The sequence below is a fragment of the Bubalus kerabau genome, chromosome 6, assembly GCF_029407905.1.
Source record: "Bubalus kerabau isolate K-KA32 ecotype Philippines breed swamp buffalo chromosome 6, PCC_UOA_SB_1v2, whole genome shotgun sequence".
Taxonomy (NCBI): Eukaryota; Metazoa; Chordata; class Mammalia; order Artiodactyla; family Bovidae; genus Bubalus; species Bubalus kerabau.
In genome coordinates, this window is record NC_073629.1 from 83,691,556 (window position 1) to 83,719,327 (window position 27,772).

General features: G+C 46.3%; 1 protein-coding gene across 1 annotated transcript in view; it reads left to right on the top strand.

Moving 5' to 3' along the window:
* KANK4 (KN motif and ankyrin repeat domains 4) overlaps nt 1-27,772 on the top strand; it is a 74,220-nt gene that overhangs the window by 21,462 nt on the left and 24,986 nt on the right. Inside the window, exons 2-5 of the mRNA XM_055585654.1 lie at nt 11,030-11,266; nt 17,142-17,229; nt 24,313-26,253; nt 27,510-27,621. Coding sequence (XP_055441629.1) covers nt 17,214-17,229; nt 24,313-26,253; nt 27,510-27,621 — 2,069 coding nt within the window. The 5' untranslated portion in view covers nt 11,030-11,266; nt 17,142-17,213. The remainder of the gene's footprint in view (nt 1-11,029; nt 11,267-17,141; nt 17,230-24,312; nt 26,254-27,509; nt 27,622-27,772) is intronic.

The window sequence follows — 27,772 nt, forward strand, 5'->3', positions numbered from 1 at the left end:
AAGATGTGCCTAATTGCCAGTGGCAACTATTTCCATTGCTGTGCATCACACTTTGCCTGTGGCTAGAGGCTGCAAGCAAAGGTCACCAGTAGGAGTAAGAGCAGTTCATCTGCTCAATTTACCCACATCGGTGCATTATCCTCTGTTTAAACTGGGGATACCAGCCACATTGTTTGTTTTCACAGAAACCATCAATGTGGTGTCCTACAATGCTACCCTGCAGACCAGGGCCATCAGCACGAGGTTTATAAAGGAAAGCAGGCGGCTAGGGGGCAGAATCTGACCTTGGCCTTGCTGTATGGTATGGGCAACTCCTTGAGCTGCAGTTTCCCCGTTAGTACATGCAGATAAGGTCCAAGGTCCTGTGTTGTGTTTCTCGGCTTCAGGTGCAGACAACAGCAGATCATCAGAAGGACTAATTGCACAGTCCACCACCTGCATTGCTCTGAGCTAGTGCCCTAAAGGAGACCCAAGAGTATAAACGAGGGGCCTCAATTAAAAAAAAAAAAACAAAAAAACTCCTAAAATCTGACTGGAAGAAAAAATGTGAACATCTTTGTGTTTTTTTTTTTTTTTAATTGGAGTTACCTAATGAAAGTCCAACCAGTCCATCCTAAAGGAAATCAGTCCTGAATATTCATTGGAAGGACTGATGCTGAAGCTGAAACTCCAATACTTTGGCCACCTGATGCAAAGAACTGACTCATTTGAAAAGACCCTGATGCTGGGAAAGATTGAAGGTGGGAGGAGAAGGGGATGACAGAGGATGAGATGGCTGGATGGCATCACTGACTCAATGGACATGAGTTTGAGTAAACTCCGGGAGTTGATGAGGGACAGGGAGACCTGGCATGCTGCAGTCCATGGGGTTGCAAAGAGTTGGACATGACTGAGAGACTGAACTGAACTAAACTGAATGGAAGTCTGGGCTTCCCTGGTGGCTCAGATGGTAAAGAATTCAGCCACAATGCAGGAGACTCACACTCAATCCCTGGGCTGGGAGGATCCCCTAGAGAAAGGAATGGCAAACCACTCCAGTATTCTTGCCTAGAGAATTCCATGGATAGAGGAACCTGGTGGACTACAGTCCATGGGGTCTCAAAGAGTTGGACACAACTGAGCGACTAACACTTTCACTTTCAATGAATGTCTACCTGTTATATGTTCCCAATGTGTAACCATTTTGTGACATTTCTGAGCTGCTATGGGGTGATACAAACATGGGATGTCAGTTCTGGAAACACCTTTCCTTAATGACTTTGAAACAAAACACATCAAAACAAAACCTAAACCAGAATAGCGTATAACCTTCCTTTGTATTGCCATGTGGCACACTGGCAATGAACCAATCAACAAGGAAAGTTTAGGTTGATAGAAGTTTCTCGAGCCCTTCTTCTCTCACTGCCTCTCTCTGCTTCATCTTTAATGACACCCAGCCTGTCTTCAGCCACATGCTGCTGAGGTTGATGCTCATCGCCCTTGTCTGACCCACATCACAGGTGCCTGCTCCTTTACTGACTGTGTGAGCTAGAGGGCCAGGCGGGACCTTGTGAAATAATAATAAAAAGCCTTCCAACTTGCCTGAAAAGTTTGGAAACATCACTGGCTTCACCCAGGTATCTGGAGATGACTTATCAGGTTCAGTTTTGTTTAACGGACTTCCTTGTGCCAAGAAAAATCTTCCTCCCAACCCAGAAGGCAGATGCCGCAGCCCACACAAGCCCTCAAGTGTCTGCACCTGCAGCCGTGTTCTGAAGCCAGCCTGATGCTTATGAAGTCTTCCGCTGGACCCTGATCAAGACCGTGATGCTGGGAGTGGGGGCTGCCCAAAGAGGGTAGGTTCAGGGGCAGCCCACTGCAGAGAGTGTACATGTGCTTACTCTTATGATACTTTCACTGAAGTGACCCAGGAGGGAGGAGAAGAGGCTGAATTCCTTGATTTACTCCCAGTTGTGGTTCCAAGCTCTTTGGACTGTGGCCCAGTTTGGCCAAGCAAAAGACCTTGTGGCCCACTGAGCCCACTGATTCTCACTTTTGGGTGAGAAAGAATTTGGTAATAAAGGACAAAGGGGAAGAGAAAAATAATCGACATGGTCATGCAGTAAATCCTCAGGACAAAACGATCAGCAGGAACTCTGAAGGGTAATTCTCCAAGTAATGTAAATTAATGGAATAGAACAATTAAAAACCCAGCCAACGCTGATGCCTCATTGTAGCAGTCAAGGATCACAGTTGCAAACAACAGAACTGATTCTAGCAAGTTTATGTCAAAGAGGAATTGATTACAGGATGTCAGGTCACTCCACCACCCTCCCCAGGACTGCTTGTCTTCAGCCCTGGATTTTCCAGGGCACTTCCAAGCTGAGGCCTGGCCTGGGAGCCTCTGCATTTTGAGCACAGGTCCCACAACGGGGTCCTAACTGTAAAAGAGGCTGGCACTGTAAATTCTGTGTTCTACCCTGAAGATGTAGAACTCCTAAGGGAGGAAATAACCCAGACATAGGAAGGGTGTTCACATGGTGCTGGGTAGCCCAAAAAAACACGGCAAATATCTTTTGCAGTAATAACAAAGCACCCTTCCTGAAAACTGCAGGATTTCCAGCTCTTTGCCTGCATGCATACACCCTAGTTCTGCAGTGTTGTTTACTGATGGATGGAGGTCATACTTTTGTAGAACAGAGAATTAATATTCTCAGTAAACTCTTCTAATAAACTAATTTTCATGTATGAATGCCAAGGTTTATTAGTTCTCAATAATTTATTATGTTCCTAATTGCTTGTAAAAATGAAATCCCATGTATGAAATTTCCTTTGAGGGTAATGAAAATGTTCTAAAATTTGATTGTGGACTTTTCAATAATGAGTTCTGGGAATATTTGTATATTCACATTCCTAAAAATGACACCTTTATCTTAAGCCTCAAAATGGTTCAAAATGACCTCAAAATGGTTCAAAATCCTAAACTTAAGAGCTAAAGCTATACAGCTCTTAGAAGAAAACATTGAGGAAAATTTCTATGGCAGTGAATTTGGCAATAATTTCCTGGACATGATACCAAAGCACAGGCAACAAAAAACAATATAGATAAATTGAACTTCATAACCTTTGTGCATCAAAGAACACTGTCAAGAAAGCAAAAAGACATCCTACAGAATGGAAGAAAATATTTGCAAATTACATATCTTCTGATTATGGGTTAATGATATTAGTGATACTAACCTATTATCAGATATGTGATAAAGAACTCTGACAACAAAAACAAACAACCCAATTAAAAAACGGACAAAGGACTTGAATAGACATTTCTCCATCGAAGATATACCAATGGTCAATAAGCACATGAAAAGATGCTCAATAATCATTAGTCATTCAGTTCAGTTCAGTTCAGTCGCTCAGTCGTGTCCGACTCTGTGACCCCATGAATAGCAGCGCTCCAGGCCTCCCTGGCCTTCACCAACTCCCAGAGTTCACCCAAACTCATGTCCATTGAGTCAGTGATGCCATCCAGCCATCTCATCCTCTGTCATCCCCTTCTCCTCCTGCCCCCAATCCCTCCCAGAATCAGAGTCTTTTCCAATGAGTCAACTCTACACATGAGGTGGGCAAAGTATTGGAGTTTCAGCTTTAGCATCATTCCTTCCAAAGAATACTCACGACCGATCTCCTTTAGAATGGACTGGTTGGATCTCCTTGCAGTCCAAGGGACTCGCAAGAGTCTTCAACACCACAGTTCAAAAGCATCAATTCTTCGGTGCTCAGCTTTCTTCACAGTCCAACTTTCACATCCATACATGACCACTGGAAAAACCATAGCCTTAACTAGACGGACCTTTGTTAGCAAAGTAATATCTTTGCTTTTGAATATGCTATCTAGGTTGGACATAACTTTCCTTCCAAGGAGTAAGCGTCTTTTAATGTCATGGCTGCAGTCACCATCTGCAGTGATTTTGGAGCCCCCAAAAATAAAGCCTGACACTGTTTCCACTGTTTCCCCATCTATTTGCCATGAAGTGATGGGACCAGATGCCATGATCTTCATTTTCTGAATGTTGAGCTTTAAGCAAACTTTTTCACTCTCCAGTTTCACTTTCATCAAGAGGCTTTGTAGTTCCTCTTCACTTTCTGCCATGAGGGTGGTGTCATCTGCATATCTGAGGTTATTGATATTTCTCCCGGCAATCTTGATTCCAGCTTGTGCTTCTTCCAGCCTAGCGTTTTTCATGATGTACTCTGCATATAAGTTAGTCATTAAGTGAAGTCGCTCAGTCGTGTCCAATTCTTTGTGACCCCATGGACTGTAGTCTACCAGGCTCCTCTGTCCATGGGATTTTCCAGGCAAGAATACTGGAGTGGGTTGCCATTTCCTTCACCAGATCTTCCCGACCCAGGGATTGAATCTGGGTCTCCCACATTGTAGGCAGACGCTTTACCGTCTAAGCCACCAGGGAAGTCATTAGTTAGTCATTAGGGAAATACAAATCAAAGCCACAATGAGTTAACACTGCACACCTACTATACTTACTAGGATTCCTATAGTGATTTTTTTTAGTTGAAAAAAAAAAAAACATGTTGGTGAAGATATGGAGAAACTGGAACCTTCATGTGTTACTGGTGGGAATGTAAAATGGTGTAGCTGTTTTGGAAATACTTTGGCAGTTACTCAAAATTTAAGCATAGAATTAACATATAACCCAGCAGTTTCATTCCTAGGTATATATCGAAAATAAATGAAAGCAGGAACTTGAACAAATACTTGTACACCAGTGTTCACAGCAGCATTACTCACAATAGCCAAAAGATGGAAACCACACAAGTGTCAACTGATAGACGAATGGATAAACAAGGTGTGGTATGTACATATGATGGAATATTACTTGATCATCAAAAGAAATGAAATTTTGGTGTATGCTGCAACTTGGATGGGCCTTGAAAATGCTAAATGAAATAAGCCAGACATAGAAGGACAAATATTACATAATTCCACTTACAGAAGGTACCTAGAATAGGCAAGTTTATAGAGACAGAAAGTAGAATAGGTCTTACCAGAGCTGGGAGCAAGAGGAAATGGGGAGTTATTGTTTTAATAGGTTATAGAGTTCATGTTGGAGATGATGAAAATGTTTGGGTTATAGATAGTAGTGATGATTACAGAGCATTGTGAAAGCCACTGAATTCTACATTTACAGATGGTTAAAATAGTAAATTTTATGGTATGTATTAACTTATTTTGGGCTTCCCTGATAGCTCAGTTGGTAAAGAATCTGTCTGCAATGCAGGAGACCCTAGTTCGATTCCTGGGTCAGGAAGATCCGCTGGAGAAGGGATAGGCTACCCACTCCAGTATTCTTGGGCTTCCCTTGTGGGTCAGCTGGTAAAGAATCTGCCTGTAATGCGGGAGACCTGCGTTTGCTCCCTGGGTTGAGAAGATCCCCTGGAGAAGAGAAAGGCTACCCACTCCAGTTTTCTGGCCTAGAGAATTCCATGGACTGTATAGTCCATGGAGTCACAAAGAGTCGGACACGACCGAGTGACTAAGCACACACACACAACATATTTTACCATGGGTTTCCCTAGTGACTCAGTGGTAAAGAATCCACTTACCAATGCAGGAGACGCGAGTTTGAACCCTGGGTTGAAAAGATCCCCTGGAGAAGGAAATGGCAACCCACTCCAGTATTCTTGCCTGGAAAATTCCATGAACAGAGGAGCCTGGCAGGCTATAGTCCATGGGGTTCCAAAAGAGTCAGACACAACTTAACAACTAAACAGTATTTTACCACAATTTAAAAAATTAGGTTGTGGCAATGTTGGCACATCTCTGAGTATGCTGCAGCTATTGTATAATTTTTATGGGTAAATTGTATGGTATGTAGATTATATCTAAATAAGGCTTTAAAAAAATCCTTTCCAGCTCTGGCAGTCTCTATGATGTATCCATTAATCTGTTTATTTATTCATTAATTCAACACATTTTTGTTGCGTTCCTACCGTGCCAGCTGTTAGGAATAAGGAGATAAATAAAATAAATGCAATTCCTGGCCTTTCCTTGCTTAAAACACTGTGGGTTTTCAAAAGTAATCATAGCTAACATTTACTGAGTGTTCACTAAATCCTGAGCATTGGCAGAAGCACTTAAATGTACCTTATCTCGTGCGGTTCTCCCAGCTGAGTACTGAACTGGGCTCTTCTTGAATAAGGAAATTTGCTCAGGGTCACACAATCAGAATTTGAACCTGGTCTATCTTACCTTGAAATCCTTGCTCTTAATCATTCATCACCATATGTGGCAGCTGGGTTCCAGCACCTGAAATTGAGGTGTTCCCTGGAGACCTGCACATAGGCCTGTCTGACAGGCGGGCTGATCTGGGTAGCATTGCAGGGAGGGTTAAACTTGAGATGAAATGATCTCCAGGAGGAAGTGGGTTTGGAAAATAAGGCTTAAGTCCATGGAATCTTGCACAGCCATTTACAGTAATCACTATAAATTGGGTATCACTGTATTTTCTAAATGTTACATGCTAAAATTTTAAATACAAAATCAAATTCATAATTAAATATGTATCATTATGTTAATAGATACTATATGTATTATTTATTAAACACAGACTATATACCAGCCTCTAAGTTGTTGACCTGTCATCTCGTTTAATTCTCCTGACAGATCCATGATGTGTACAATGTGTTACTATTCCTATTTTACAAGTGAGGCGGCTAGGGCACAGAGTAGTAGTTAGTAGTTTAGTCGCTCAGTCAGTTCCGACTCTTGTGACCCCATGGACAGTAGCCTGCCAGGCTCCTCTGTCCATGGGATTCTCCAGGCAAGAGTACTGGAGTGGGTTGCCATTTCCTTCTCCAGGGAAGACACAGAGAGTTTCAGTAATTTGTCCAAGGTTGCCCAGTCATTAGCAGAGCTGGGATTCTAGCCATGGCTTCTTGACTTGGGAGTCCAGACTCTTAGCCACCATACAAATTGCTCTTCAATTATGTTAAAATATGCCAAATAGATGGGCATGAAACGAGTTGTAGCAAGATGGGGGGATGATGGTGATTTCCCACTCCCCCCAACAACCCCAGTAATTTATTGTTTTCCAAGAATATGTCATAATAGTGATGACTTTTTTAGACCAACAAAAGAAATCGCTGTTTCATTTTGTTGTATTTGGTTTTGCAGCTGCCTGTGCGCATGCACAGACTAAGCCAGAGCTGCTGCACACACAAGCCGGGTGCTGGGAGAGGCCTGCCTCTATGTGGGCTGCAGCTGCCCTTACTCTGCTGCCATCTTCTGGGAAGGGGAGGAGAGTGTCCCCTTATCACACTTCTCAACACTGAGGACCTCTCTTTAAAAAAAACTTGTTTTTCTAACTTGTGAGAGAGTCTGTATCATATTGTGGTTGAAAGCAAAACGGTACCTGGATTCGAATCTTGGCGCTGATGGTCTCAGTATCTGGGCAACTGCTCTCAGCCTCAGCTTTGTCCTCAGATAATGGAAATAACCAGTACTACTGTATAGGGTCGTTGTGGGAATTAAATTGGCTGGTTTCGAAATGGACCTAGAGTGCCTGGCACAGTGTAGGGTAGATAAATAGTTGCCGTTCTGATGTTTCTCTGGCATCTTTTTGATGATTAATTCATGTGGTTAAACATTTTTCTAATAGTAAACACCGGTATTTCTTCTTTCCTGAATTGGTTGCTTGTGCCCCTTCCTTATGGAGAAGGCAATGGCACCCCACTCCAGTACTCTTGCCTGGAAAATCCCATGGACGGAGGAGCCTGGTAGGCTGCAGTCCACGGCCTGGTAGGCTGCAGTCCATGGGGTCGCTAAGAGTCAGACATGACTGAGCGACTTCACTTTCACTTTTCACTTTCATGCATTGGAGAAGGAAATGGCAACCTACTCCAGTGTTCTTGCTTGGAGAATCCCAGGGACGGGGGAGCCTGGCGGGCTGCCGTCTTTAGGGTCGCACAGAGTCAGACACGACTGAAGCGACTTAGCAGCAGCAGCCCCTTCCTTATTTGTCTACTGGTGTCTCAATTTTACAGTGTGTTTGAGTCAGAGACTAAGAGCATTCTGGAAGGGTCTCTGTGAGGGGACGGATGAGGAGTAGAGGTCTCTTCCCTGGGACCCTGATGCCTTTCTTTTTTTCCAAGGAACATTGTTTACTGCTGTCTCCTCACTCCCTGCAACGGGCCCTGTTTCCTCCCTGGGAAATTTTCATCTGCCTTAAAGGGTCAGTCATTTGAATAGCTCATTCCCACTGGACTGCTACACCCACCGATCTCCCACGAGTGACTTCTTCCTGCGTCCAGTGAAATTGTGTTCCGTCAGAATGGCAGTAACCAGTCTGCTCTGAGGCTGTTTCAGCAGTACGTGTCCCTAAGCAGTGTGCTGCTTCCCAGCCCTGTGTAATCGCACAGACTGCCAAATAGCTGACCTCTCTGGGCAAAGTGCAAAAGCCTAAGGAACTGCTTAGATAAAAGGCACATTCTTCAGATAGTTCCACCTCTTTTCCCTCTTGCCTGGTGCCATCTTGTCTGACTTAGATGCCTACCTTTTCTTCATCATAGAGCAAAAGGGACCTGGGCCATAGAATTTGGAGTTTCTAAATTGCAAAAGGAGTCAAACCTCCCCCCAGACAAATGATCCCTGATGGAAAAGTTTTCTTGGATAAGTGTGTCTGGTCCAGGGGAATTTTCTGGGTAGCTTGGTGGTAACATGAAATTGGCTACTAGTCTTAAGATATGTGTCTGAGTGAGGTATAGGGGTACAGACATGCCAGTATCCCAACATGGTAAGGGCCAGAGGCTGTGGAGAGGAAGCTCAGATTTCCTCTCCAAAGTCGTTGGCTTTTCCCATGAAGATCTTCCCTAAATGTGAGATCACCTTCTGCCTTGAGAGTACTAGCATTGAAGCTTACATCCTGGAGTCCTGTGTCTCCTGAATTCACCTGCATGTCCAGTTCAGGCTGTGTGATTTAGAGGAAAGAGTATTAGAGTGGAAGACAGAATATCTGAGTTTGCATCGAGGCTTTGCCTTTTCTTACCTTTTGTAACCATGGGAACCAACTTTGTTTTCTCATCTGGAAGATGGGGATAAGATTCCTGTTTCTGCTCACCTCTATGCTTGACCATGGAGTAAACTGTGTGTACTGGGTAAGGGCAAAAGACAGAAAAGACAGAAGAATCTCCTCTCCTCCTAGAGATATAGGCAGTCAGCAGCGTGCCTAAACCAGTACCTTGTGTGGAGTGCAGAGAACTGAAAGTGCTACCTGTCTTCAGGAAGAGATCTGAAGGAGGAAGGGCGACTTGGCTCGAGGTATACATGTGTGCGTGTATGTATTTTCCTGTGACTCTGCTGTCCTGGCACCTGAGCCAAGCTGATCTGTGGCACTGCTGCTGCTGCGTCGCTTCAGTCGTGTCCGACTCTGTGCGATCCCACAGACGGCAGCCCACCAGGCTCCCCCGTCCCTGGGATTCTCCAGGCAAGAACACTGGAGTGGGTTGCCATTTCCTTCTCCAATGCATGAAAGTGAAAAGTAACAGGGAAGTCACTCAGTCGTGTCTGACTCTTAGTGACCCCATGGACTGCAGCCTACCAGGCTCCTCTGTCCATGGGATTTTCCAGGCAAGAGTACTGGAGTGGGGTGCCATTGCCTTCTCCATGGCACTGCTAGGGGCTACTATTTCCTTCCCTCATTCTGCTGAGTTTTTTTTTTTTTTTTCAGTCTGATGAGAGGCCTGGCACCTGTTGTAAAGGAGAGGCGCTTTCTTGGTACCTAAGGGAGTATCTGAAGAGGTCGCCTGAGTTTATAGCCGTTGGTATCGTGGATAAGTTCAGTTTGACAACCTTTATGGAATGTCGAGCTCATGATGCTGGTCTGGGAGACAGACACAGAGGCAGCAATTAGAATTCAGGTGATAACTGCGGCAGTCGAGGGCTGACAGGAGCAGTGGAAACAGGAAGGCTGGCTACAGCACTCGGCGGGGTGGGGGGATGCTGAACAGAGCTTGAGGGGACAGATGGGAACTGGCCAGTGTTCCCAGAAGAATGTTGGTTGCTTCAAGAAAGGCTCAGTTCTGTGAGCAAGCCTCTCACCATTTTGTCTTGAATAAGGAAGAGTTTATCTTGGGAGAGGAAATGGGAGGGCTTACCTCTGTCACATAGAAAAATCAGAGAGGCAGAGTAGGTGGCTAGAAAGTCATAGGACCTGGTGAATGGAGAGCTCTTCTTAACTCAGCTTCCTGGTGAAATGTCTTATGCTTCTAGCATTTCTCTAGCTAATTCTGAGGGGATGGCTGATGGTCATTTAAAAGCTATCAGAGAGACAGTTTGCACCTCTGTATATTTTTTCGTATAACCGCAAAGTGTATTTCTGATTTAAGTTTTGATGGTTTGGTCTGCATGCTAGTTAAATACTTTTAACAGTTGAAACAAGTGAATGTTGGCATTTCCTAGCCTCGTGCATCACATCATCCCATGCCCTTCAGTAAGTTTGTTAACCTCTGCCTTGAGCAAGATGCTCTAGAGTCTTCCAAGGAAAGTAAGAGTGTGATCCAGTGTAGTGGGAAAAACACAGAATGCTATCCCAGGAATCTTCATTTTAATCCGGATTCGCTCGTGGGTGAGCCAAGGGAAGTCACTGTCTCTCACTTTCTTCACTTGTCCAGTGGGGACGCTCAGCCCTGCCCGGCTGCCTTAAGCTGGAGGTGAAGTGCTTCCCAGTGTCCCGGGCTGGATGCAGTCAGCACTTCAGGGTGACACTCAGCTCTGGCATCAGTTTCAGTGTGGGTTAAACAGGAATCTGCCCTGGCCTCTGAGAACACATCTTGACAGGCAGTGTCTGCAAAGGTCAGAGCTGCTTCGACATGTCTTCCTGACAGGGCTTCATTTCCAAGGACAGCCTCCTTTGACTAGAGCCACGGAAGGTCAAGGGGATAAGGTCCTCTAATCCTTTTGCTGAGACTGTATACGGGAGCCCAGATGCTTTTCTGGCCCATTTGGAAGGCACCCACCCCCTTGTATCTCCTTCAGGTCTGGTGGTGGTGCTAGATTTGCAGAGCGTCTGTGCCTGCGCCTCACACCTGCCTCTGCTCCAGAGAGCTGCGGCTGCAGTGGGCTGGCTGAGCCTCTTCACGGCGCCTGCCTGGGACACCCTAAGACCTTGCTCTTGCACAGCTGCCTTCTCCCCGGCTCCTGTACCCGCCCCTCTGAAGTCACTGGTCCACGCTACAGTTGGAAGCCCTGCCTGGAGCTGGATCCTTACAGAAGGTACTTCCTTGCCTTTCTCATTCTGCCAGAATTGGGTGCGTATCAGTGCTGGGGCATCAGATTTGTAGAGCAGCAGGAAGCGGGGGCTGCCTGTCTGGCCCCAGGTGCTCACTGGTCATTGTTTCTTCCAGCTCTGCCCCATAGACTTCCAGTCGCTGATTAATGGGGGCAGTGAGCAGTCTGGGGATTGCTCACAGAAGCCTTGCTCCGCTGTGGGATCCAGGAGGTGGGTGAGCGGGGGAGGAAGTTTCTAAGACAGAGCCTGGAAGAAAGAGATGCACCAGTGGAGGGTTTCAGCTCTTTAGGATGCTGTGTTCTCATTAGGAACAATTTTATTAATGAGCCACTCAGCTGCAGGGAGGGAGGAGGAAAAGCATAATTAATTATGACCCCTGTCCCAGTTGAGCGCCTCGCTCTGGGAGAGTCCAGGGAGAAAGGTGTGTACCATTTCAGCATCTTCAAATGCATCCCTCTAAACTGCTAGCAGCTCTGAGAACAAACTTTCTAATCGAATGATCTGTGCTGTTTTCCTCTTTCTGCAAGATCTAGTATCAGCTTATTGAGCATCAAATTCCTTTCTGACCCCAGTCCCCTCTTCCTGAGAGCCAAAATGAAGTCAGTGTTTGCTTTTCCAGCAAGGTCACAGATCACCTGACCAAATCTTGAACAGCTAGGGAACCAGTGCTGCCGTGCTGAACTCAGGAGCAATCAGCTCTGGTCCAGCAGCAGAGCCCCCCCGGGAAGAAGTGACTTCTCTGGCTCCAGGCTGGGGCGGGGGAAGGATGCCAAGGGAAGGTACTGTGGTCACTGCTTCCCTCCTTACAGTTCTCTCTTCTTCATGAGGCTCCAGATTCAGCTGCTGCAATGCAGGTGAAAATGTCAGACACATGCAGAAAAATGTGGGAACGGAGTTAATGAGATTGTGTTAATGAGATTGTGTTAATGTGTTATTTATTGAGCGTGAATTATCTCTTTGTTTCCTGGGGTCGGTGGGGAGCGAGCCCGCTGGAGAACTTGTTTGGTGGAAGCTTTTCCAGGAGTGTGTCTCACTCCCTGGGTGCCTGTGCTTCAGCCTTCTTAAGCAGCTCTGTCAGATGCCTCTGGATTCTTAGCACAGGGGACATTTCCACTTGGAGGTGTGGGGCCCTGTAGTGGGGAGGCGGGAAGCTCTCATCATTTGGGGAGATCGGAACAAGGTATAAGTAATATTTTTTCCTCTTTTGGAAAGAGTGTTTTTGACTCTGCAAGAGGTCGTGCAGGGATTGACAGATCGCTGTTGGTACACTACCTTGCTAAATATTTGACTTTGTTAGGTTGAATTCTCCAAGAATTCTCATGGCAATAAGGCTGTGCTTTGAGCCAAGTTTTCTTTTTAAGGAAATCCAAGGTGCTATTTATTTTGGCATGCAGCCTGTTCTGGGATGAAATATGGCATTTTTATTATTGCAGAATAAAGAGACGTTTGAAAGGAACACAAGTACAGAGCTAGGTTTCAGTTTCAGGGCTAAATAGAGGAAGGTTTCTTTGTATTTGGATTTGAGGTTAAAAATGGTATCATTAAAAAGAATCAATGTGGAGGGAGAGGGTGTGGGGATATACTGCTGGTGCTGGGCTGACCCAAGGAAATCCATGCTCCTGGGCATGGGCTGTGCTGGAACCGTTTCTAACGTGGCCTGGTACTTACATATGGGCCATCACTGCCATCTGCCAATGACTGCCTCTGGTCAATTTTGAACTGAAAGCCTCAGTCCTCATCTCTTCACTGTACATTGGCTTTGAGAGGCAGGGTAGACTGCCCCTAATTAACTGGATAAATTTGGATTGGCCGCATAGCTTTTTTGTGTCTTTGTTCCTTATCTGTAACTTGGAGATGATCTGCCACATGTTAGGATGGAGGTGGATGGGGTCAGGGGAGTGTCTACAGAAAATAAATTGTGTAGGAGTTCTGAACTTCACAAGCTTAATAGGGGAGAAAAACTGGAAAAAGATACAGTTGTACATACTCAAAACATCTAGAATATGATGAGCTCGTGAGAGAGGTTGGGAGCTAACTGGGCATACTTGATCCTGGGATAGGCCATAAACAAATGAAAGTTACATAACACCACTAGGTGTTATAAGGTTCGAACACTGGGCAGACAGTTTAACAGAAGATGTAATAAATTGCTTCTATGTCAAAATATTAAATGCTCCAGGAGGTTGCAAAATTCCATTTTAAAGTGGAATTCTGTCCAACAAAGCTATTTTTCATATTCTGTTGTATTGCAAACAAAGTAGCGTGTGTTGATAGAGCATTTAGTCTTTGATTCCACTTCCCTGCTGCTGCTGGTGCTGCTAAGTCACCTCAGTCGTGTCTGACTCTGTGTGACCCAAGAGACGGCAGCCCACCAGGCTGCCCCGTCCTTTGGATTCTCCAGGCAAGAACACTGGAGTGGGTTGCCATTTCCTTCTCCAATGCATGAAAGTGAAAAGTGAAAGTGAAGTCGCTCAGTCGTGTCCGACTCTTAGCGGCCCCATGGACTGCAGCCTACCAGGCTCCTCCGGACATGGGATTTTCCAGGCAAGAGTACGGGAGTGGGGTGCCATTGCCTTCTCCTAACCATATCAAACATCCACTCACTGGAAGAAAACTCCCTTAGCTAAATTCTGAGATGTTCACAGTGAGGACCCTGGGCCAAAGTGGAGAAGGCCGGGGTGGGTAGGGCTGGAAGTGGCATGATACGGACACGACAGTGCTCCCTTTTCTTTAGAGCTTTAGAATGAAAGCTTGCTTGGCCCTGTTCTTCAGAGAGTTGGGGTATCAGCTCCATTTAATTTCTCTTGCCTTGGAATGATTAATTTTAGCAAAATTCAAGTCTGAGAGAACAATTAGAGGTCTCTATAGAGTTCTTTTTTAATGAAATTTGACCCCAAGTGTGCTGCAAAGTTATCTGAAGCTCTATGACCTGGTATATGAAGGACTGAATTGTAACTCTAACCAAGGGCAGTGGGTGTGACTGAACTCCTTGAGATGACGGTGAGATTCTGCAGCTGGAGGTTCACCTGCACCCTCTTGCTTAAGAGGAGCTTTGTTACTTGGTGTCCAGCCTCAGAGAAGCAGATTGCACTTGGCCAGAAGGACTTACAAAGGGAGCCGTCCTCCTTGTGCATGCCCAGAAGATGCGTCATCTGCACCGGAGGGGGAAGCAAAGAAGCAGAGTCAGGAACGTTTTCCTTCACAAAAGAGAGCTAGGGCTCAGTCATCAGGCTTGCTTACATTAGTGGACAAATGTTTACAAATCACTTTCGTTCCCAGCACAGGCTTGGAGTCAACTTGACTTAAGAGCAAATCCTACACCAACTCTGGCTTGTTATGTAACTTGGGGCAGGCCTTTAAACTCTCTCAGCCTCAGTCTCCCATCCAAGTACTAACCAGGACCGACCCCGCTTAGCTTCTGAGATCAGACAAGATCGGGCGCATTCAGGGTGGTATGGCTGTAGATAGCCTCAGTCTCCTTGTCTGGAAAATGGGGACAATAATAACCCTTTTGGGGTTATGGTGAGGCTTGCATGAGGTAATTCGAGTATGCCAAGGGCTCCAAGCTCTGCCTGTTACTCAGTAATGTTATGAGGTGGGAAAAAGAGGGATACAGAGGGAGAGAAGAGGCCGTGATGATGAAGGGGCCATGTATAGGGCTTTGTCCTCACCCTTCTTCACACTTTTCACCTTGGAGCTGCTGAGCCTCTCCTGCCCCACCCCCCACCCCAACACTGCATCTGGGAGTCCCCATCATCGGCTGTGGACTGCAGAGCCGGGGCACTGAGATGGGCAGCAGTGTCCTCTGCCCAGGAACCTTCTCTTTCTTTTTTCAGTTGAATTATAATTGACATCTAACACTGTGTAGTTGTATAATTGACATCTAGCATGGTGTCCAGCATAATGATTTGATTATTGCATGTGTCGTGAAATGACCACCACAGTAAGTTTGGTTAACATCATTATGTCACCTAGTTATTTTTATTTTTTTTATGATAAGAACTTTTAAGATCTACTCTCTTAGCAACTTTCAAAAAATATAATACAGTGTTGTTGACTATAGTCACTCTGCTATACATGACATCCCCAGGTTCTATTTATCTTAGAACTGGAAGTTTGTATCTTTGGAGCCCCTTCACCCATTTTGCCTACCCCTCACCCACCCAACCCCTGCCTCTGACAACCACCAATCTATTCTTTGTGTCTATACATTTTTTTTTTAATGAAGTTTCATGTGTAAGTGATACCATACAGTATTTGTCCTCAGGTGTACCTAAGGGCATTATGGTCAGTGGACTAAGTCAAAGACAAATACAGTACATGTTTGTGTTATCACAAATGGTGAGATTTCCTTCTATTTATGGCTACATAATATTCCACTCTGTGTGTATATACCTGTACACACACACACACAGACACCACATCTTTACTCCTTCATCTGTTAATGGACACATAGGTTGTTTCAGAACTTCCTCATCTAGCAAGGGTGACCCTCCCTCACCCCTGCTTAGGACCTTCCATGACTTCCCATTGTCTGCCTCCTTAGTGGCCACTCTTAGCCTCCAGGACCATCCACATTTATCTTTCTTCTCCCTAATTTCTCTACTCCAGCTCCATGCTGCCCACCAATTCAAGTACTTGTTGCCACAAGGTAAGTGACTCAGTTTCTGTGATCCTTCTGTAAGGAGTGTCTCTACCTATAGAAACCCTGCCTGCCCTTCCAGGCTCCATCACTCTGCAGTGGCAGAGGCCCTCTGGCTGCTGAGTGGACTGTGGTTATGGGAGACCAAGACAGGAGTGGGTGATAGCTTTGGAGACAGTAGCCTCGCTTACAGAAAGAGTGTACACCAAACTTTCCATCAGGCAGACTTCAGACTTCCTTTAATTTGGCAGGCCTCATATTTCCCAGCCCTCTTCTCCGGTTTGCTTGTTTGTTCCCCATTTTTTATCCCGGGTTGCTGGGGGCTTCCTGTCATCCTTCTCTCACTTCCAATTCCCCCCAGCCTTTCCCTCATCTCTGGTACGTTTTTCTGATCCAGAGGTTGTGGTCAAGCACATCGGGATTCCTAACACAACCCTGCTTCCACTGCTGAGGTGTCACAGATTATTTATTATTCTGATGTGTGTGGAGTTACAATCATAAAAACCCAATTTCTTGGGTGATTTATTGTATTGGGGGCAGGAGCCAGGCTGTATACCATTTGAAGAAATAGTTCTGGAAAAGGATTGAAACTCTGGGGAGAATTTATGATGAAACCTCAAGGGACTCTAATTCAGAGTCAGGAGAGTATTCTGCTTGCATAGTCACCGATGTCTTCTGGCCGCCTAGGTCGAATGAACGCCTCCTTGTTCTGCCCACGGTTAGAAATCACCCTGAACTATCAGCTCCTTGTCAGTCCTTCTAGTTAGTTCATCTTTGTCTCGAGTCTGATTGGGATGTCATAGATCATTTGAAGGTTCTCTGGTTCCAACTCTTCCACAAAATGGTTTAAAATTCGTTCTCTGTGATGGAAGTGAGTAGATTTCAGCTCCTGATATAAAGGATAGCTGCTTGTTGGAGCCGCGGGCCCAGTTTCTTCACTAATATGCTGAGAGGTGTTGCACAGAACAGTTAACTTCTAAGCCTCAGCTTCCTCATCTGCCCAGTGAGGGAGTCTGACCAGAGACTTCCTTTGGTGTCAACCACTGCTAACATCCCATGAAGACACACCGAAGATTGGACTCTAGGTATTGTGTAAAGCCCTCCTCCTTGGAGGGCTATGAGCTCACGGGCACCCTGGGAGAAAGGTAAGGAGGGGTCCTCTATGCTTATTCTAACTGTAATGAGAATCTCCACTTTTCCTTCCTTCTTCCTTTCAGAACTCTCCAACGAATTTTACAGTCTTACCGGATGAACAGTGCCTGAGACATTGGTGGTCAACAATCCCTAAGATGGAGAAGACAGATGGTAAGCAGGCTTCTTTGTATTCCCTGGTCTACAGTGAGCACTTGGGTTGGAAAGAGATTATTACTATAAATCCTGGATAGCTTAGGGGAAATGTGGGAGACCTTCCCCATATAGGCGGTGCTGGGAAACCCAAACCATGTATTTCAGGCATGAACATGAGAAGGTGGTAGGGAATGAAAATGAAGCCTTATGTTTATGTTGGACTTGAGTAAGTTTTGGAGTGTTTCTCATCCTTTCTTGGCACCAAGAAGGGAGCAGGATGACCTCCCTCATTAACCTCATTTTAGAGACAAGGCATGATACGGTAAAATGAGCCAACATTCCTACCTGAGTGATCCTCCAAGGCATTTCACTTCCCTGAGCCTCACTTCCTTCATGTATCAGTTAGCTTTGATGCATAACAAACCATTCAAAAAAAATATCTACTTAAAGGTATTTATTATTTCTCAAAAGATTCTTTGGGTTGGCCAAGCCTTTGTTCTGAGCTGGGCCAATGTGACTGATCGCTGTTGGACTTATTTATGTGTCTATCGTCTTCTGGGTGACTTGACCTGACGGTTTAGAATGGCCACACTCATATGTCTGGTGGTTGACCCCACATCACCTGGGGCATTGGTGATGATTTGGCCGTGTCTCTTTTGTTGTCCAGCAGGCTGGCTGAGGTATGACACCTGTTGACAGAAGGGTTTTCAAGCACAGTAAGAATAGACAAACTCCTGTGTGCAAGCAACTTTCAAGTCTCTGCATATGTCACGTTTGCTGTTGAGCCACTGGCCAAAGCAAGTCACAAAGCCAAGCTAGGATCAGTGTGGGAGGGAAGTACACAAGGGTGGGTTATAATTGTGGCTGTTTTTATTAATAGTCTGCTACACCTTATCTATGCTTCTGCTGCTGCTGCTAAGTTGCTTCAGTCGTGTTCGACTCTGTGCAACCCCATAGGCGGCAGCCCACCAGGCTCCCCTGTCCCTGGGATTCTCCAGGCAAGAACACTGGAGTGGGTTGCCATTTCTTTCTCCAATGCATGAAAGGGAAAAGTGAAAGGGAAGTTGCTCAGTCGTGTCTGACTCCCAGAGACCCCATGGACTGCAGCCCACCAGGCTCTTCCGTTCATGGGATTTTCCAGGCAGGAGTACTGGAGTGGGGTGCCATTGCCTTCTCCGACACCTCATCTATAAGCAGATACTAATACCTTCTTCACAGGGATGGTAAAGGACTGAATGAGATAATGCATGTAAGGTTGTTGAGTAATCACTATCTAGCTCAACAAATGTCTCAAGGAATGTTCCTCCTTTCCCCTCTCTAGGAAATTTGCCAAATGTCATGGACTAGACCCTGATCCCCTGACTTCTAATGAAATGTTTTTTTCCAAATCACTGAAGGACAGAAAACAGGAGAACCTAGATGGCCCTTCACTGGTGCAGGGCTTAAATTCTGGACAGCAGCTCCAGCCCCGCTCTATCCTCCTTTCCAAATGCAGTTACCATCTATTTCAAAAGTCTGCCTCTCTCCCCAGAGAGCTGCCTTTTCAGTGCATCCCTGGAAGTGGTCCCACAGAACACCAGCTAATTCCCTTAATGCCCCGGGGGCCTGTCATTTCTGCTTGCCTCATTTGTCCCTGCTCAGCATCCTCGGCACAGCTGCTTGCCACGTGATCACCCACAACCAGCTAAGAAAGGCACCCCTCCCTTCAGGCCCTCACATCTCACAAAATAAAGGCAGAAGAGGGAAAAGAGTTTCCGCTGTCTTGGCCTTTTGAGGAGGCTCATTTAATTTCTCTTCTTTCCGGTTGTAGTTTTGGCTATTTTCTCTCTCCTTTCTGTTTTTCCTATTTCCTCCAGAAACTGAATATAGGCTTTTGGACTTTCCCCATCATTTTAAATGCCTCTAGTGGCATTTAAAATGCCTTCACTTACCTGTCCTGCACTTCACTTTGTCCCTCAGGGCAATGACTGCGGCACCTCCCTCCTTGACTGGTCTACTTCTAATCTCTTTTCTCGAGTCTGTGTGTAACTCTTAGGCTCACGACTGCATCTGCAGGTTCCTTTTCAAGGTCTGGTGATCTGGGTGCTTTCAGACCAAGACTTCTAGGGAATCCTAGAAGGCTCTGAGCCTCATATTTGTTGCCATTTAGTTGCTCAGTGATGTCCGACTCTTTTTCGACCCCATGGACTGTAGCCCACCTGCTCCTCTGTCCATGGAATTCTCCAGGTGAGAATACTGGAGCCTCATATATCCTACTTTTTCCTTCTCCCCTGACTCATTTCCCCAGTTTCTTCAGAGTTGTTTTCTTGGACTCTCACTCCCTCTTGAGGCTGTCATCCTAACACAGAGTTAAATATTCCAAGAGAGCGCTCAGTCTCAGTGAAAACCCACTGCCCCATTTGGAACCAGCTCATCCTTGGTTTTTGGCCCCTTTGTTGAGTACCTGTGTCATGTTCTCTGCTCATCAGTGCCTACAATCACAAAAACTCTTTGAGTTAGGTATCGCTATTGCTGTGTTACAAATGGAGAGATTAAAGTATAGGGAATTTAAGTAATTTGCCCAGAATCACAGAGGTAGGAGATGACAGAGGCAGGATTCAACTCCAGCCAGTTTGGCTATGTGTTGGCGTGTCTGATCTGAAGTTCATTTCAAGAAGACAGCCCTCCGAATTAATTCGTGCCCTGGCCCAATGCCTGGAATTCTGAGCTCCTGCATACCTATCACCAGGTAGAATTAAAAGGGGCAGAACTTAATGTGAACACAGATCTCCCAGTATATAAGATCAAGATCCTTCATTCAAGGTCCAACATTCCTCTTGCAGTGGGAGAAAGAGAAGGAACACAGAGTGGTAGGTGGCAGGCACAACAGTACAGTGTACTTGTGTGTGTGTGTGTGTGTGTGAGACTGAGAGAGAAATATACCCCTACCTTGGGAAGCACCTATTAAAGCCATCATCGGGGTAACTACTCAGTCTTATAGACTTCTTTGGTTCACCTCAATCTTGCTTGTGGAATACTTCCCCTTTCAATCTGCTGTCTCTCATTTGATGCCTTTTTTGTATTTGTGCTCTGGCCCTGCTCCCAGCGGCTGATGGGCAAATCACTGCATTTCTACCGAATTGAGGCAATAAGCAGATAAATAATGCAGTCTCTCCTTTGTAGTGTTCTTTGCCTTCTGGGTCATAAATCTGGTCCCTATTTAACTTTAGACAAATACCTCCTCTCTGATTTGGCTTGTTCCTGAAGTCCAGAAGGCTGCTAAGTTGACCAGTAGGCTTAAGAGTATAGCAGAGTGCAGCTGGGAAACTACAGACAGCAATTGCTGTCATTTATTGAGACTGCCAGTGTGCCTCTTTGAGGAAAAGCAGGTTGGTTTAAAAAAAAATTAAGTGGGTGAATGGGAACTTAGTTGGAATTTTTTGGATGCTGGAGGAGTGTTTACTCCTTTCCTGCCTGGAGTCCAGGTATTTGCACAGAAGCTCTGGAACCCAACTTGGACCCATCCCTGTAGATCAGCACCAATGCCTTGTTCTGTTCCCTGATGTGACTTAATCGCCCACAGGCCTTGAGATTTTACTTAGCATTGAGGCTGGTAGGGTCGACTGTGTCAGTGTTCAAGGGTTCAGACTTCGTGTGTCTATTTGACTTCTTTAGTTCTTTGGAGATACTTGTACTTCCATAAACACAGTTCCTGTGCCCCAAGCATGTGACACTGGCCAGAAGGATAGATCACACAGGCAAGTGGGAAGAGCTCAGCCCAAATATGTCATCACCTTTAAGGAAAAAGCAGTCCTATGTGCCCCAGGTAATGCCATCACGTGCACCTCTTCTTGAACCTGCCCCTTCTCTCCATTCCCTTAGCTTGTTTCACCTGGATCATGTCAGCAGTCTCCCAACTGATCCTTGGGTTTCTGGTTTGTCCATCTTCTAATCCTCTGCGAGAATGATCATAGTGAAGTCACATTTGATCAAGTCACTTCCTTGTGTAAAACTCTTTGATGGCTCTCACTGCCTAGAGAATAAAGTCAAAGCTTGGTGGCAAGCATACAAGTGGCTCCCTAATCTGGGTCTTGATGACCTTCCAATTTTGTCTTTTCCTTACTCTTCACCCTTCTCTTCCACATTTTAAGTTTCAGCCATATGACTGCAATTACAGAACCCTGAATTACTGTGGATTTTCACACAAGGGGCTTCCTTTGTGGCTCAGAAGGTAAAGCATATGCCTGCAATTCAGGAAACTCAGGTTCGATCCCTGGGTTGGAAAGATCCCCTGGAGAAGGAAATGGCAGTGTACTCCAGTATTCTTGCCTGGAAAATCCCATGGACTGAGGAGCCTGGTAGGCTATAGTCCATGGGGCTGCAAAAAATTGGACAGGACTGAGCGACTTCACTTTCTTTCACTTTTCACACCTCAAAGCATTTGCTCATTTTCTGACATATATCTGATCTGTCCTGGCTATCTATTGCTGCATAACTAACCACCCCAAAGTTCAGTGGAGTAAAATAATCATACATTATTAACACAAGTTCAACTGAATGGTTTTCACTTGGAGTCCCTCTTGTCAATGAAGTCAGATGAGGGCTGAGGCTGGAGTCATCTGGAAGTTGACTTATACTGGCAGTATACTTATACCTGGCACCTGAGCCAGGATGTCTGGAACAGCTCAGGCTGGCTAGGCATCTCTCTCCCCCTCTCCACATGAACTCTCTATGGGGCTACTTGGGCTTCCTCACAGCATGGCAGTCTCAGGGATGCTGGATCCCTTTATGTGGCATCTGGCTTCCCACTGTGTGTGCATTCTAAGAGACCCACAAGACACTTAAGAGGCTTCTTATGAGCTACCCTTGGGATTTTCTCAGTGTCATTTCTGCCATTTTCTTTTGGTCTAAGCACTCACAGGCCAGCTAAGATTCAAAAGGGTGAAGAAATAGATGCCACGTCTTCATATGGGATTCCCTTGCCTGTCTAGAGAAGGTAGGAATTGATAATGGCCACCTTGGAAATATACAGCTACAATGTCCTTCACTCTCTTATTCTCCTGGAAAATTGCTCTTTATTCATTTAATACCCAGTTACATGGCTTCACTCTTGTGAAGTCATCTCTCTCCAACCAAGGCATAATTAGCCTCTAAGTCCAAGGAAGTTATTCTGAAGAAACTAGGAAAATAAGTCTGGAAGGAAGACTGACCCTTGAGCATGTATCTGTTGCCATCCTTGTCACATTGCATCATACTTGTTGGTGTTTCTCCTACTTGACCATACTTTTTTTGAGAGCAGTGTTATACCTGATTTATCTCTAGTGTCCTTAGGATCTATCTTAGCAACCAACACAGATGTTCAATAAATTAGTGGTTGAGGTAAGTGAACTGAATTACTGCTATTTTGTCTTTTTTGCCTCCAAGGCCTATCACTCTTAGAGTCAAGCAACCAGTTAGATACAAAAAAATTTGAGAATCCCTTCCTGTGTACCCAGCAAATCAGCTTCCATTAGAGGGCTTCAGTTCTCTCTGATTTGAGCTTCCACAAAGATAGTAACTATAGTACTGAGTGTGTATTAAATGTTTATCATGTGATAGGCATTGTTCTAAGCATGTTATATGTATTAATTAATCAGTCCACAAGTCTCATCTTCCCTATTATTATTGCCATCTTACAGATGATTAGATGTAGGGAGGCTACGTAATTTCCCCAAGGTCACAAAGCTGAGATATAGACCAGCCTCCAGGGTCCATATTCTTGGCTTCTGTGCTCTTCAATAATGTTCTCTCCTGAGCTCAGCATTTCCAGAGGATGTTTAGCAGAATGTCACAGAGATAATAAGGGGTGTCACATGAGGAACATCAAAAGAACAAAGACTGTTTAACCTGAGGAAGAGGCTGCTGCTGCTGCTAAGTCGCTTCAGTCATGTCCGACTCTGTACGACCCCATAGACGGCAGCCCACCAGGCTCCCCTGTCCCTGGGATTCTCCAGGCAAGAACACTGGAGTGGGTTGCCATTTCCTTCTCCAATGAATGAAAGTGAAAAGTGAAAGTGAAGTTGCTCAGTTGTGTCCGACTCTTAGCGACCCCATGGACTGCAGCCTACCAGGCTCCTCTGTCCATAGGATTTTCCAGGCAAGAGTACTGGAGTGGGTTGCCATTGCCTTCTCCAGAGGAAGAGGCTACTTGGAGACAAATCCCTATGGATTCAGATAATCAAAGAACTGACTTGGTCTCAGCATCCTCTGTTGGAGTCAAGATCAGTGTGCTTTGGTATGATAGAGACCTTTTTCATTGTGCTATTCCCTGGTACTTTGGGCTGCCCTGAAAAATCATGAGTCCCACACCTCTTGGAGGATGTTTGGCAATGTCTCTTTTTACATTAATTGTCCCATATTCCTCCACCACTTTTTTTTTTTTCCAGTTTGTGAAAAACATGGTATTTCCTTACTTGGCATAAGCTTTTGAAAGTAAAACGTGTTTGTTAAGCACCATGCTTCTTTCTGGTGAAGAGAGTACAGGCTGAGTGTAACTATATGTTCCCTTTCCTTCTGAGCTTCACATACCTAGAGGCTCAGTCATCAGAGGAAGCTTAAATAATGTAGGAAGCATGACTCCTTGATATCTCTGGCTTTAGCAGGATTTACTAGTACCTATTTGAATAATGCAAGGTTCTCTTTTTAATGTTGAGAAAATTGTGTATCTCATCCTGGGAAAACATCCATAGTCACAATTACCAATTAGTAACCTTATTTGGCAAATTCCTGGCTACTTCAATTCAGCAATTACATGACTCAAACCACAGAAAAACAGTATGAGACTATTTTATTTTTCTGAGTTGAAGGCCCATTCCACAATCATAGCTGAGATGACATAGTGCAGATTGGAAACTATTCCCTTCACCTATTTCCTTGCAGACATTGACTAAGTCCACATTGATTTAATAACAGGGTTTCTCAGCACAGCCAAAAGTCTGTGAACATCTCAGCATAATTCAGAGGTTGGAACATTTAGGAGAACACTTATACAAGAGCATTAAGTAAAAATCGCACATATTAGGTCTCACCGTCCTGCATTTCTTATTAACTTTGTGCTTCTTTTTTACTTCTTCTGTCTCCCAGCCAAAGACCAGTCCTCTCAGGGGGATGAAGAGAAAGACCCTCCAAAGAGCCACCCCTACTCTGTGGAGACCCCATATGGCTTCCATTTGGACCTGGACTTCCTCAAGTATGTGGATGACATCGAGAAGGGAAACACCATCAAAAGGATTCCTATCCACAGAAGGGCCAAGCAAGCCAAGTTCAGCACTTTGCCCCGAAACTTCAGCCTTCCCGACAGCGGGGCTCGCCCCCATGCTGTTCTTTCCCACCCGAACTGGTCCCCCATGGTGTCGAGGAAAGTGTTGGGGACAGAGGCCCGAGCCCAGCCACTGCCCCTCGGGGACCACCCCCAAGCCCCACAACCCGCCAGCGGCAGCGAGGTGAGCTACCACCGGAAGGCCCTGCTGATGGAGACGGCCAGACAGCTAGAGGCTGCTGCTGCTCCCGGGGAGGCTGAGCTCACCTCCGGGAGTGGACGGCCCCAGCTTCTGAGAGCATCCAGCATGCCGGCCACGCTGCTGCAAACCAGGGCCTCGGAGGACCCAAGCCTAAACTCAGGACCCCCCACCCCGCCCGTCCTCCCTCCACTTCAGGGCAAAGATGTTGTCTGTGATGGTGCCTTTGGGCCCGCGGAAGGATTTGCAGGTTTTTCCAACTCCACTCCACGAGCAGCAACCCAACCGGAAGTCAGAGAGTCGGAAGACCTAGTACCAGGGATTCCGGAGCTGATCCAGGAGGGGCCTGAGCCTCCAGAAAGCGAAAAAGAGGCTCCAAATCACCTCTCTTTCCCGAGTCCACCTTTCTTGTCCCAGAATGCACTTGTGGTTCTAGAGGATGCAGAAGACCAACAGGAAAGCAGAGAAGCCCAGGTGGTGGTCACAACCCCCAGCTCTCCAACACCAAGCCCCCCACCTCTGCCATCACCCATCCCTGAGAATGAGCTTCCCCTAGAAGAAATCGAGCTCAACATCAGCGAAATCCCACCACCACCACCTGTAGAGGTGGACGTGAGAAGCATCGGGATCCGCGTCACGGAGGAAAGCCTGGGCCTTGCCTCCCTGGATCCTGGCAGCATCTCCTGCCTAAAGCAGCAGATCTCGGACCTTGAAGGCGAACTGTCTGGAAGAACTGAGGAACTGGCCCAGGTCAGAGCTGCCCTCCAGCGGCAGGAAGAGGAAATCAAGGCGAGGGGGCAGAGGATTCAAGAGCTAGAGTGCACTGTAGCTCAACTGGTGGAAAAGCTTAGCGGTGGGAACACCCAAGATGCTCAGGGCCAGACTGATGCCATGGTCAACACTGACCCCCTGCAGGGGCTCTTGACCAGACAGTCGTGTGACAAGAGCATCGGGGTCAGCCTTCTGGGCAGCATGGGATCTGAAAGCTGGGGAGCCAGGGGAGAGGGGAATGGCCTCCTGTGGGGGTGGGAGAGTCACAAACCAGGGGATGGGAGCCCAGCAGGACTTGTGTCACCACCCCAGCCATCACTGCCACAGGGCTCTGAGACGGTCCTCATGCCTTCTTTACACAGCTGCCTCTCTACTGAGCTCAGGATCGAAGAGGGAGGTTCTGAGCAGGCAGGAGGTCCTTCGGTGGGAATTAAGGGTCTGGACAGGGGAGTAGGAGGATCTCCAGGGAGTGGTGAGAGAAAGGCTCCCCCAGCAGGGAGGGAGGAGGCTGGTCCAGAGCTGTCGGGGAAGGAGCGCCCTGGAAGGCCACCAAGCTCCCCCACCGATGCCACTATTGGGCAGTACGTTAAGAAGATCCAAGAGCTCCTGCAGGAGCAGTGGAGCTGCCTGGAACACGGGTACCCTGAGCTGGCCCGTGCCATCAAGCAGCCTGCCTCCAAACTCAGCAGCATCCAGAGTCAGCTACAGAGCTCCCTCAACCTGCTTCTGTCTGCCTACTCGGCCCAGGCTCCACCCCAGAAGGAGCCCCCAGGCCCCTCCTCCTCCCCACCGATGGGTAAATACTGGTGCCTGAGACTGGGAACCATTTCTCCTTTACTTGAGGAGTCAAAGGGGAAAAAGGGTTTTAATTGCATGCATATGTTTTTAAAAAAGATTTAAACACATCTGGGAGCCCAATGGAATAAAAACTGATCTCTGTAACAGTGGAGGCTTGGTACCCCTCCTCTTGTCCTTGCTCTAACGTTGGGACTGACTGCCGGGCCACCACGTACAGCTGTTCAGATAGCACAGGGCACAAAGATGCCAGAGGGTAAATGGGAGCTGAAACTCAGCCCACACTTGCCAAGCCCGCAGCACTGTGTCTGCCCAGAGGGGTGCCTCATTCTCATTTGCATTGTGTGCAGGCAGCCCGGCACTGGCTGTGAGTGCTTTAAACCTCTGCCTTCCTTGACTGTGTCTTGGGCTCTTGGATTCCTGCGGTCCTCCCTAGTTCTTGCACATTAGAGGTTTTTTGTAGCCTTGTTTTGGAAGAACATTCTATTGAGATCTGAAATATTTTACTGAACTTCAGTGTGTGTGTGTGAGAGAGAGAGAAAGAGAGACTTCCATACTCACATGTGCAAGTCGACCCTTTGGCTGAGCAGCACTTCTTCCTGTAACAGATCACACACTCTTCCCTGTTAAGTGGAACCATATTTTGCTTTGCTTAACGGGCAGCAACGTGTTAGTCTGCTTCCTGCCGCAGAGCACAAATTGGCTTTCTCATTATTTCGGTGCTAGTTCTAGTCTTAGCCCTTGTGAATTGCCCCCTGTACCTTTGAGAACAGCAAAATAAGATGTGTGCTCTTGCTCATGTGTTTTCCATGCCTGCCCCACATCACAAATATTAACTGACTTGTGAGCCAGGAAGGGCCTCTGAGGTGCAAAAGTGGGTGCTCGATCAGGGGTCGGGAGGCCTAAGTTCTGCTGCTGCTCTGTCATTCACTCAGCACATCTAAGCCTCAGATTTCCCCAGACTGAGTTAGGGACAACAATGGCACCCACGCCACCCACATGGTTCAATAACTCTCCAATAACTCTTCTCTGTCATCTTCATGTAGAGAGCTTGTAAACAGGAACAATTTGACTAGCATTGACCAGAAGTCCGATGCCCCTCAAAGACCCTCAGAATGTTTGATTTATATTGTCTAGTTCCTGTTCTACCCCTTCACACACCTCCAGCCTGTGTCCCCTCAAAGCGAGGGTCACAGTTCTGTTGCACTCGGGGGTATTCCCCAGATCATGCTAACCTGTGATGTTGTGTCTGCCTAGAGATCTCCCCGTCGACCAGCCTTAAATCCATAATGAAAAAGAAAGACTATGGCTTCCGTGCAGGAGGTAATGGGACCAAAAAGAACCTTCAGTTTGTTGGGGTTAACGGTGGGTAAGCATCGCTCGTGAAGCCCAGACTGCCCTGCACACCACCTCTCCCACTGTTGTCCTGAACACTCTTTTCCTAGGGGGAAGCATCTGGTTTTCATTCTTCTTCAAGGGAATTAATCTCAACGGCCCTTTAAAATTCCCTCTCAGGTTTG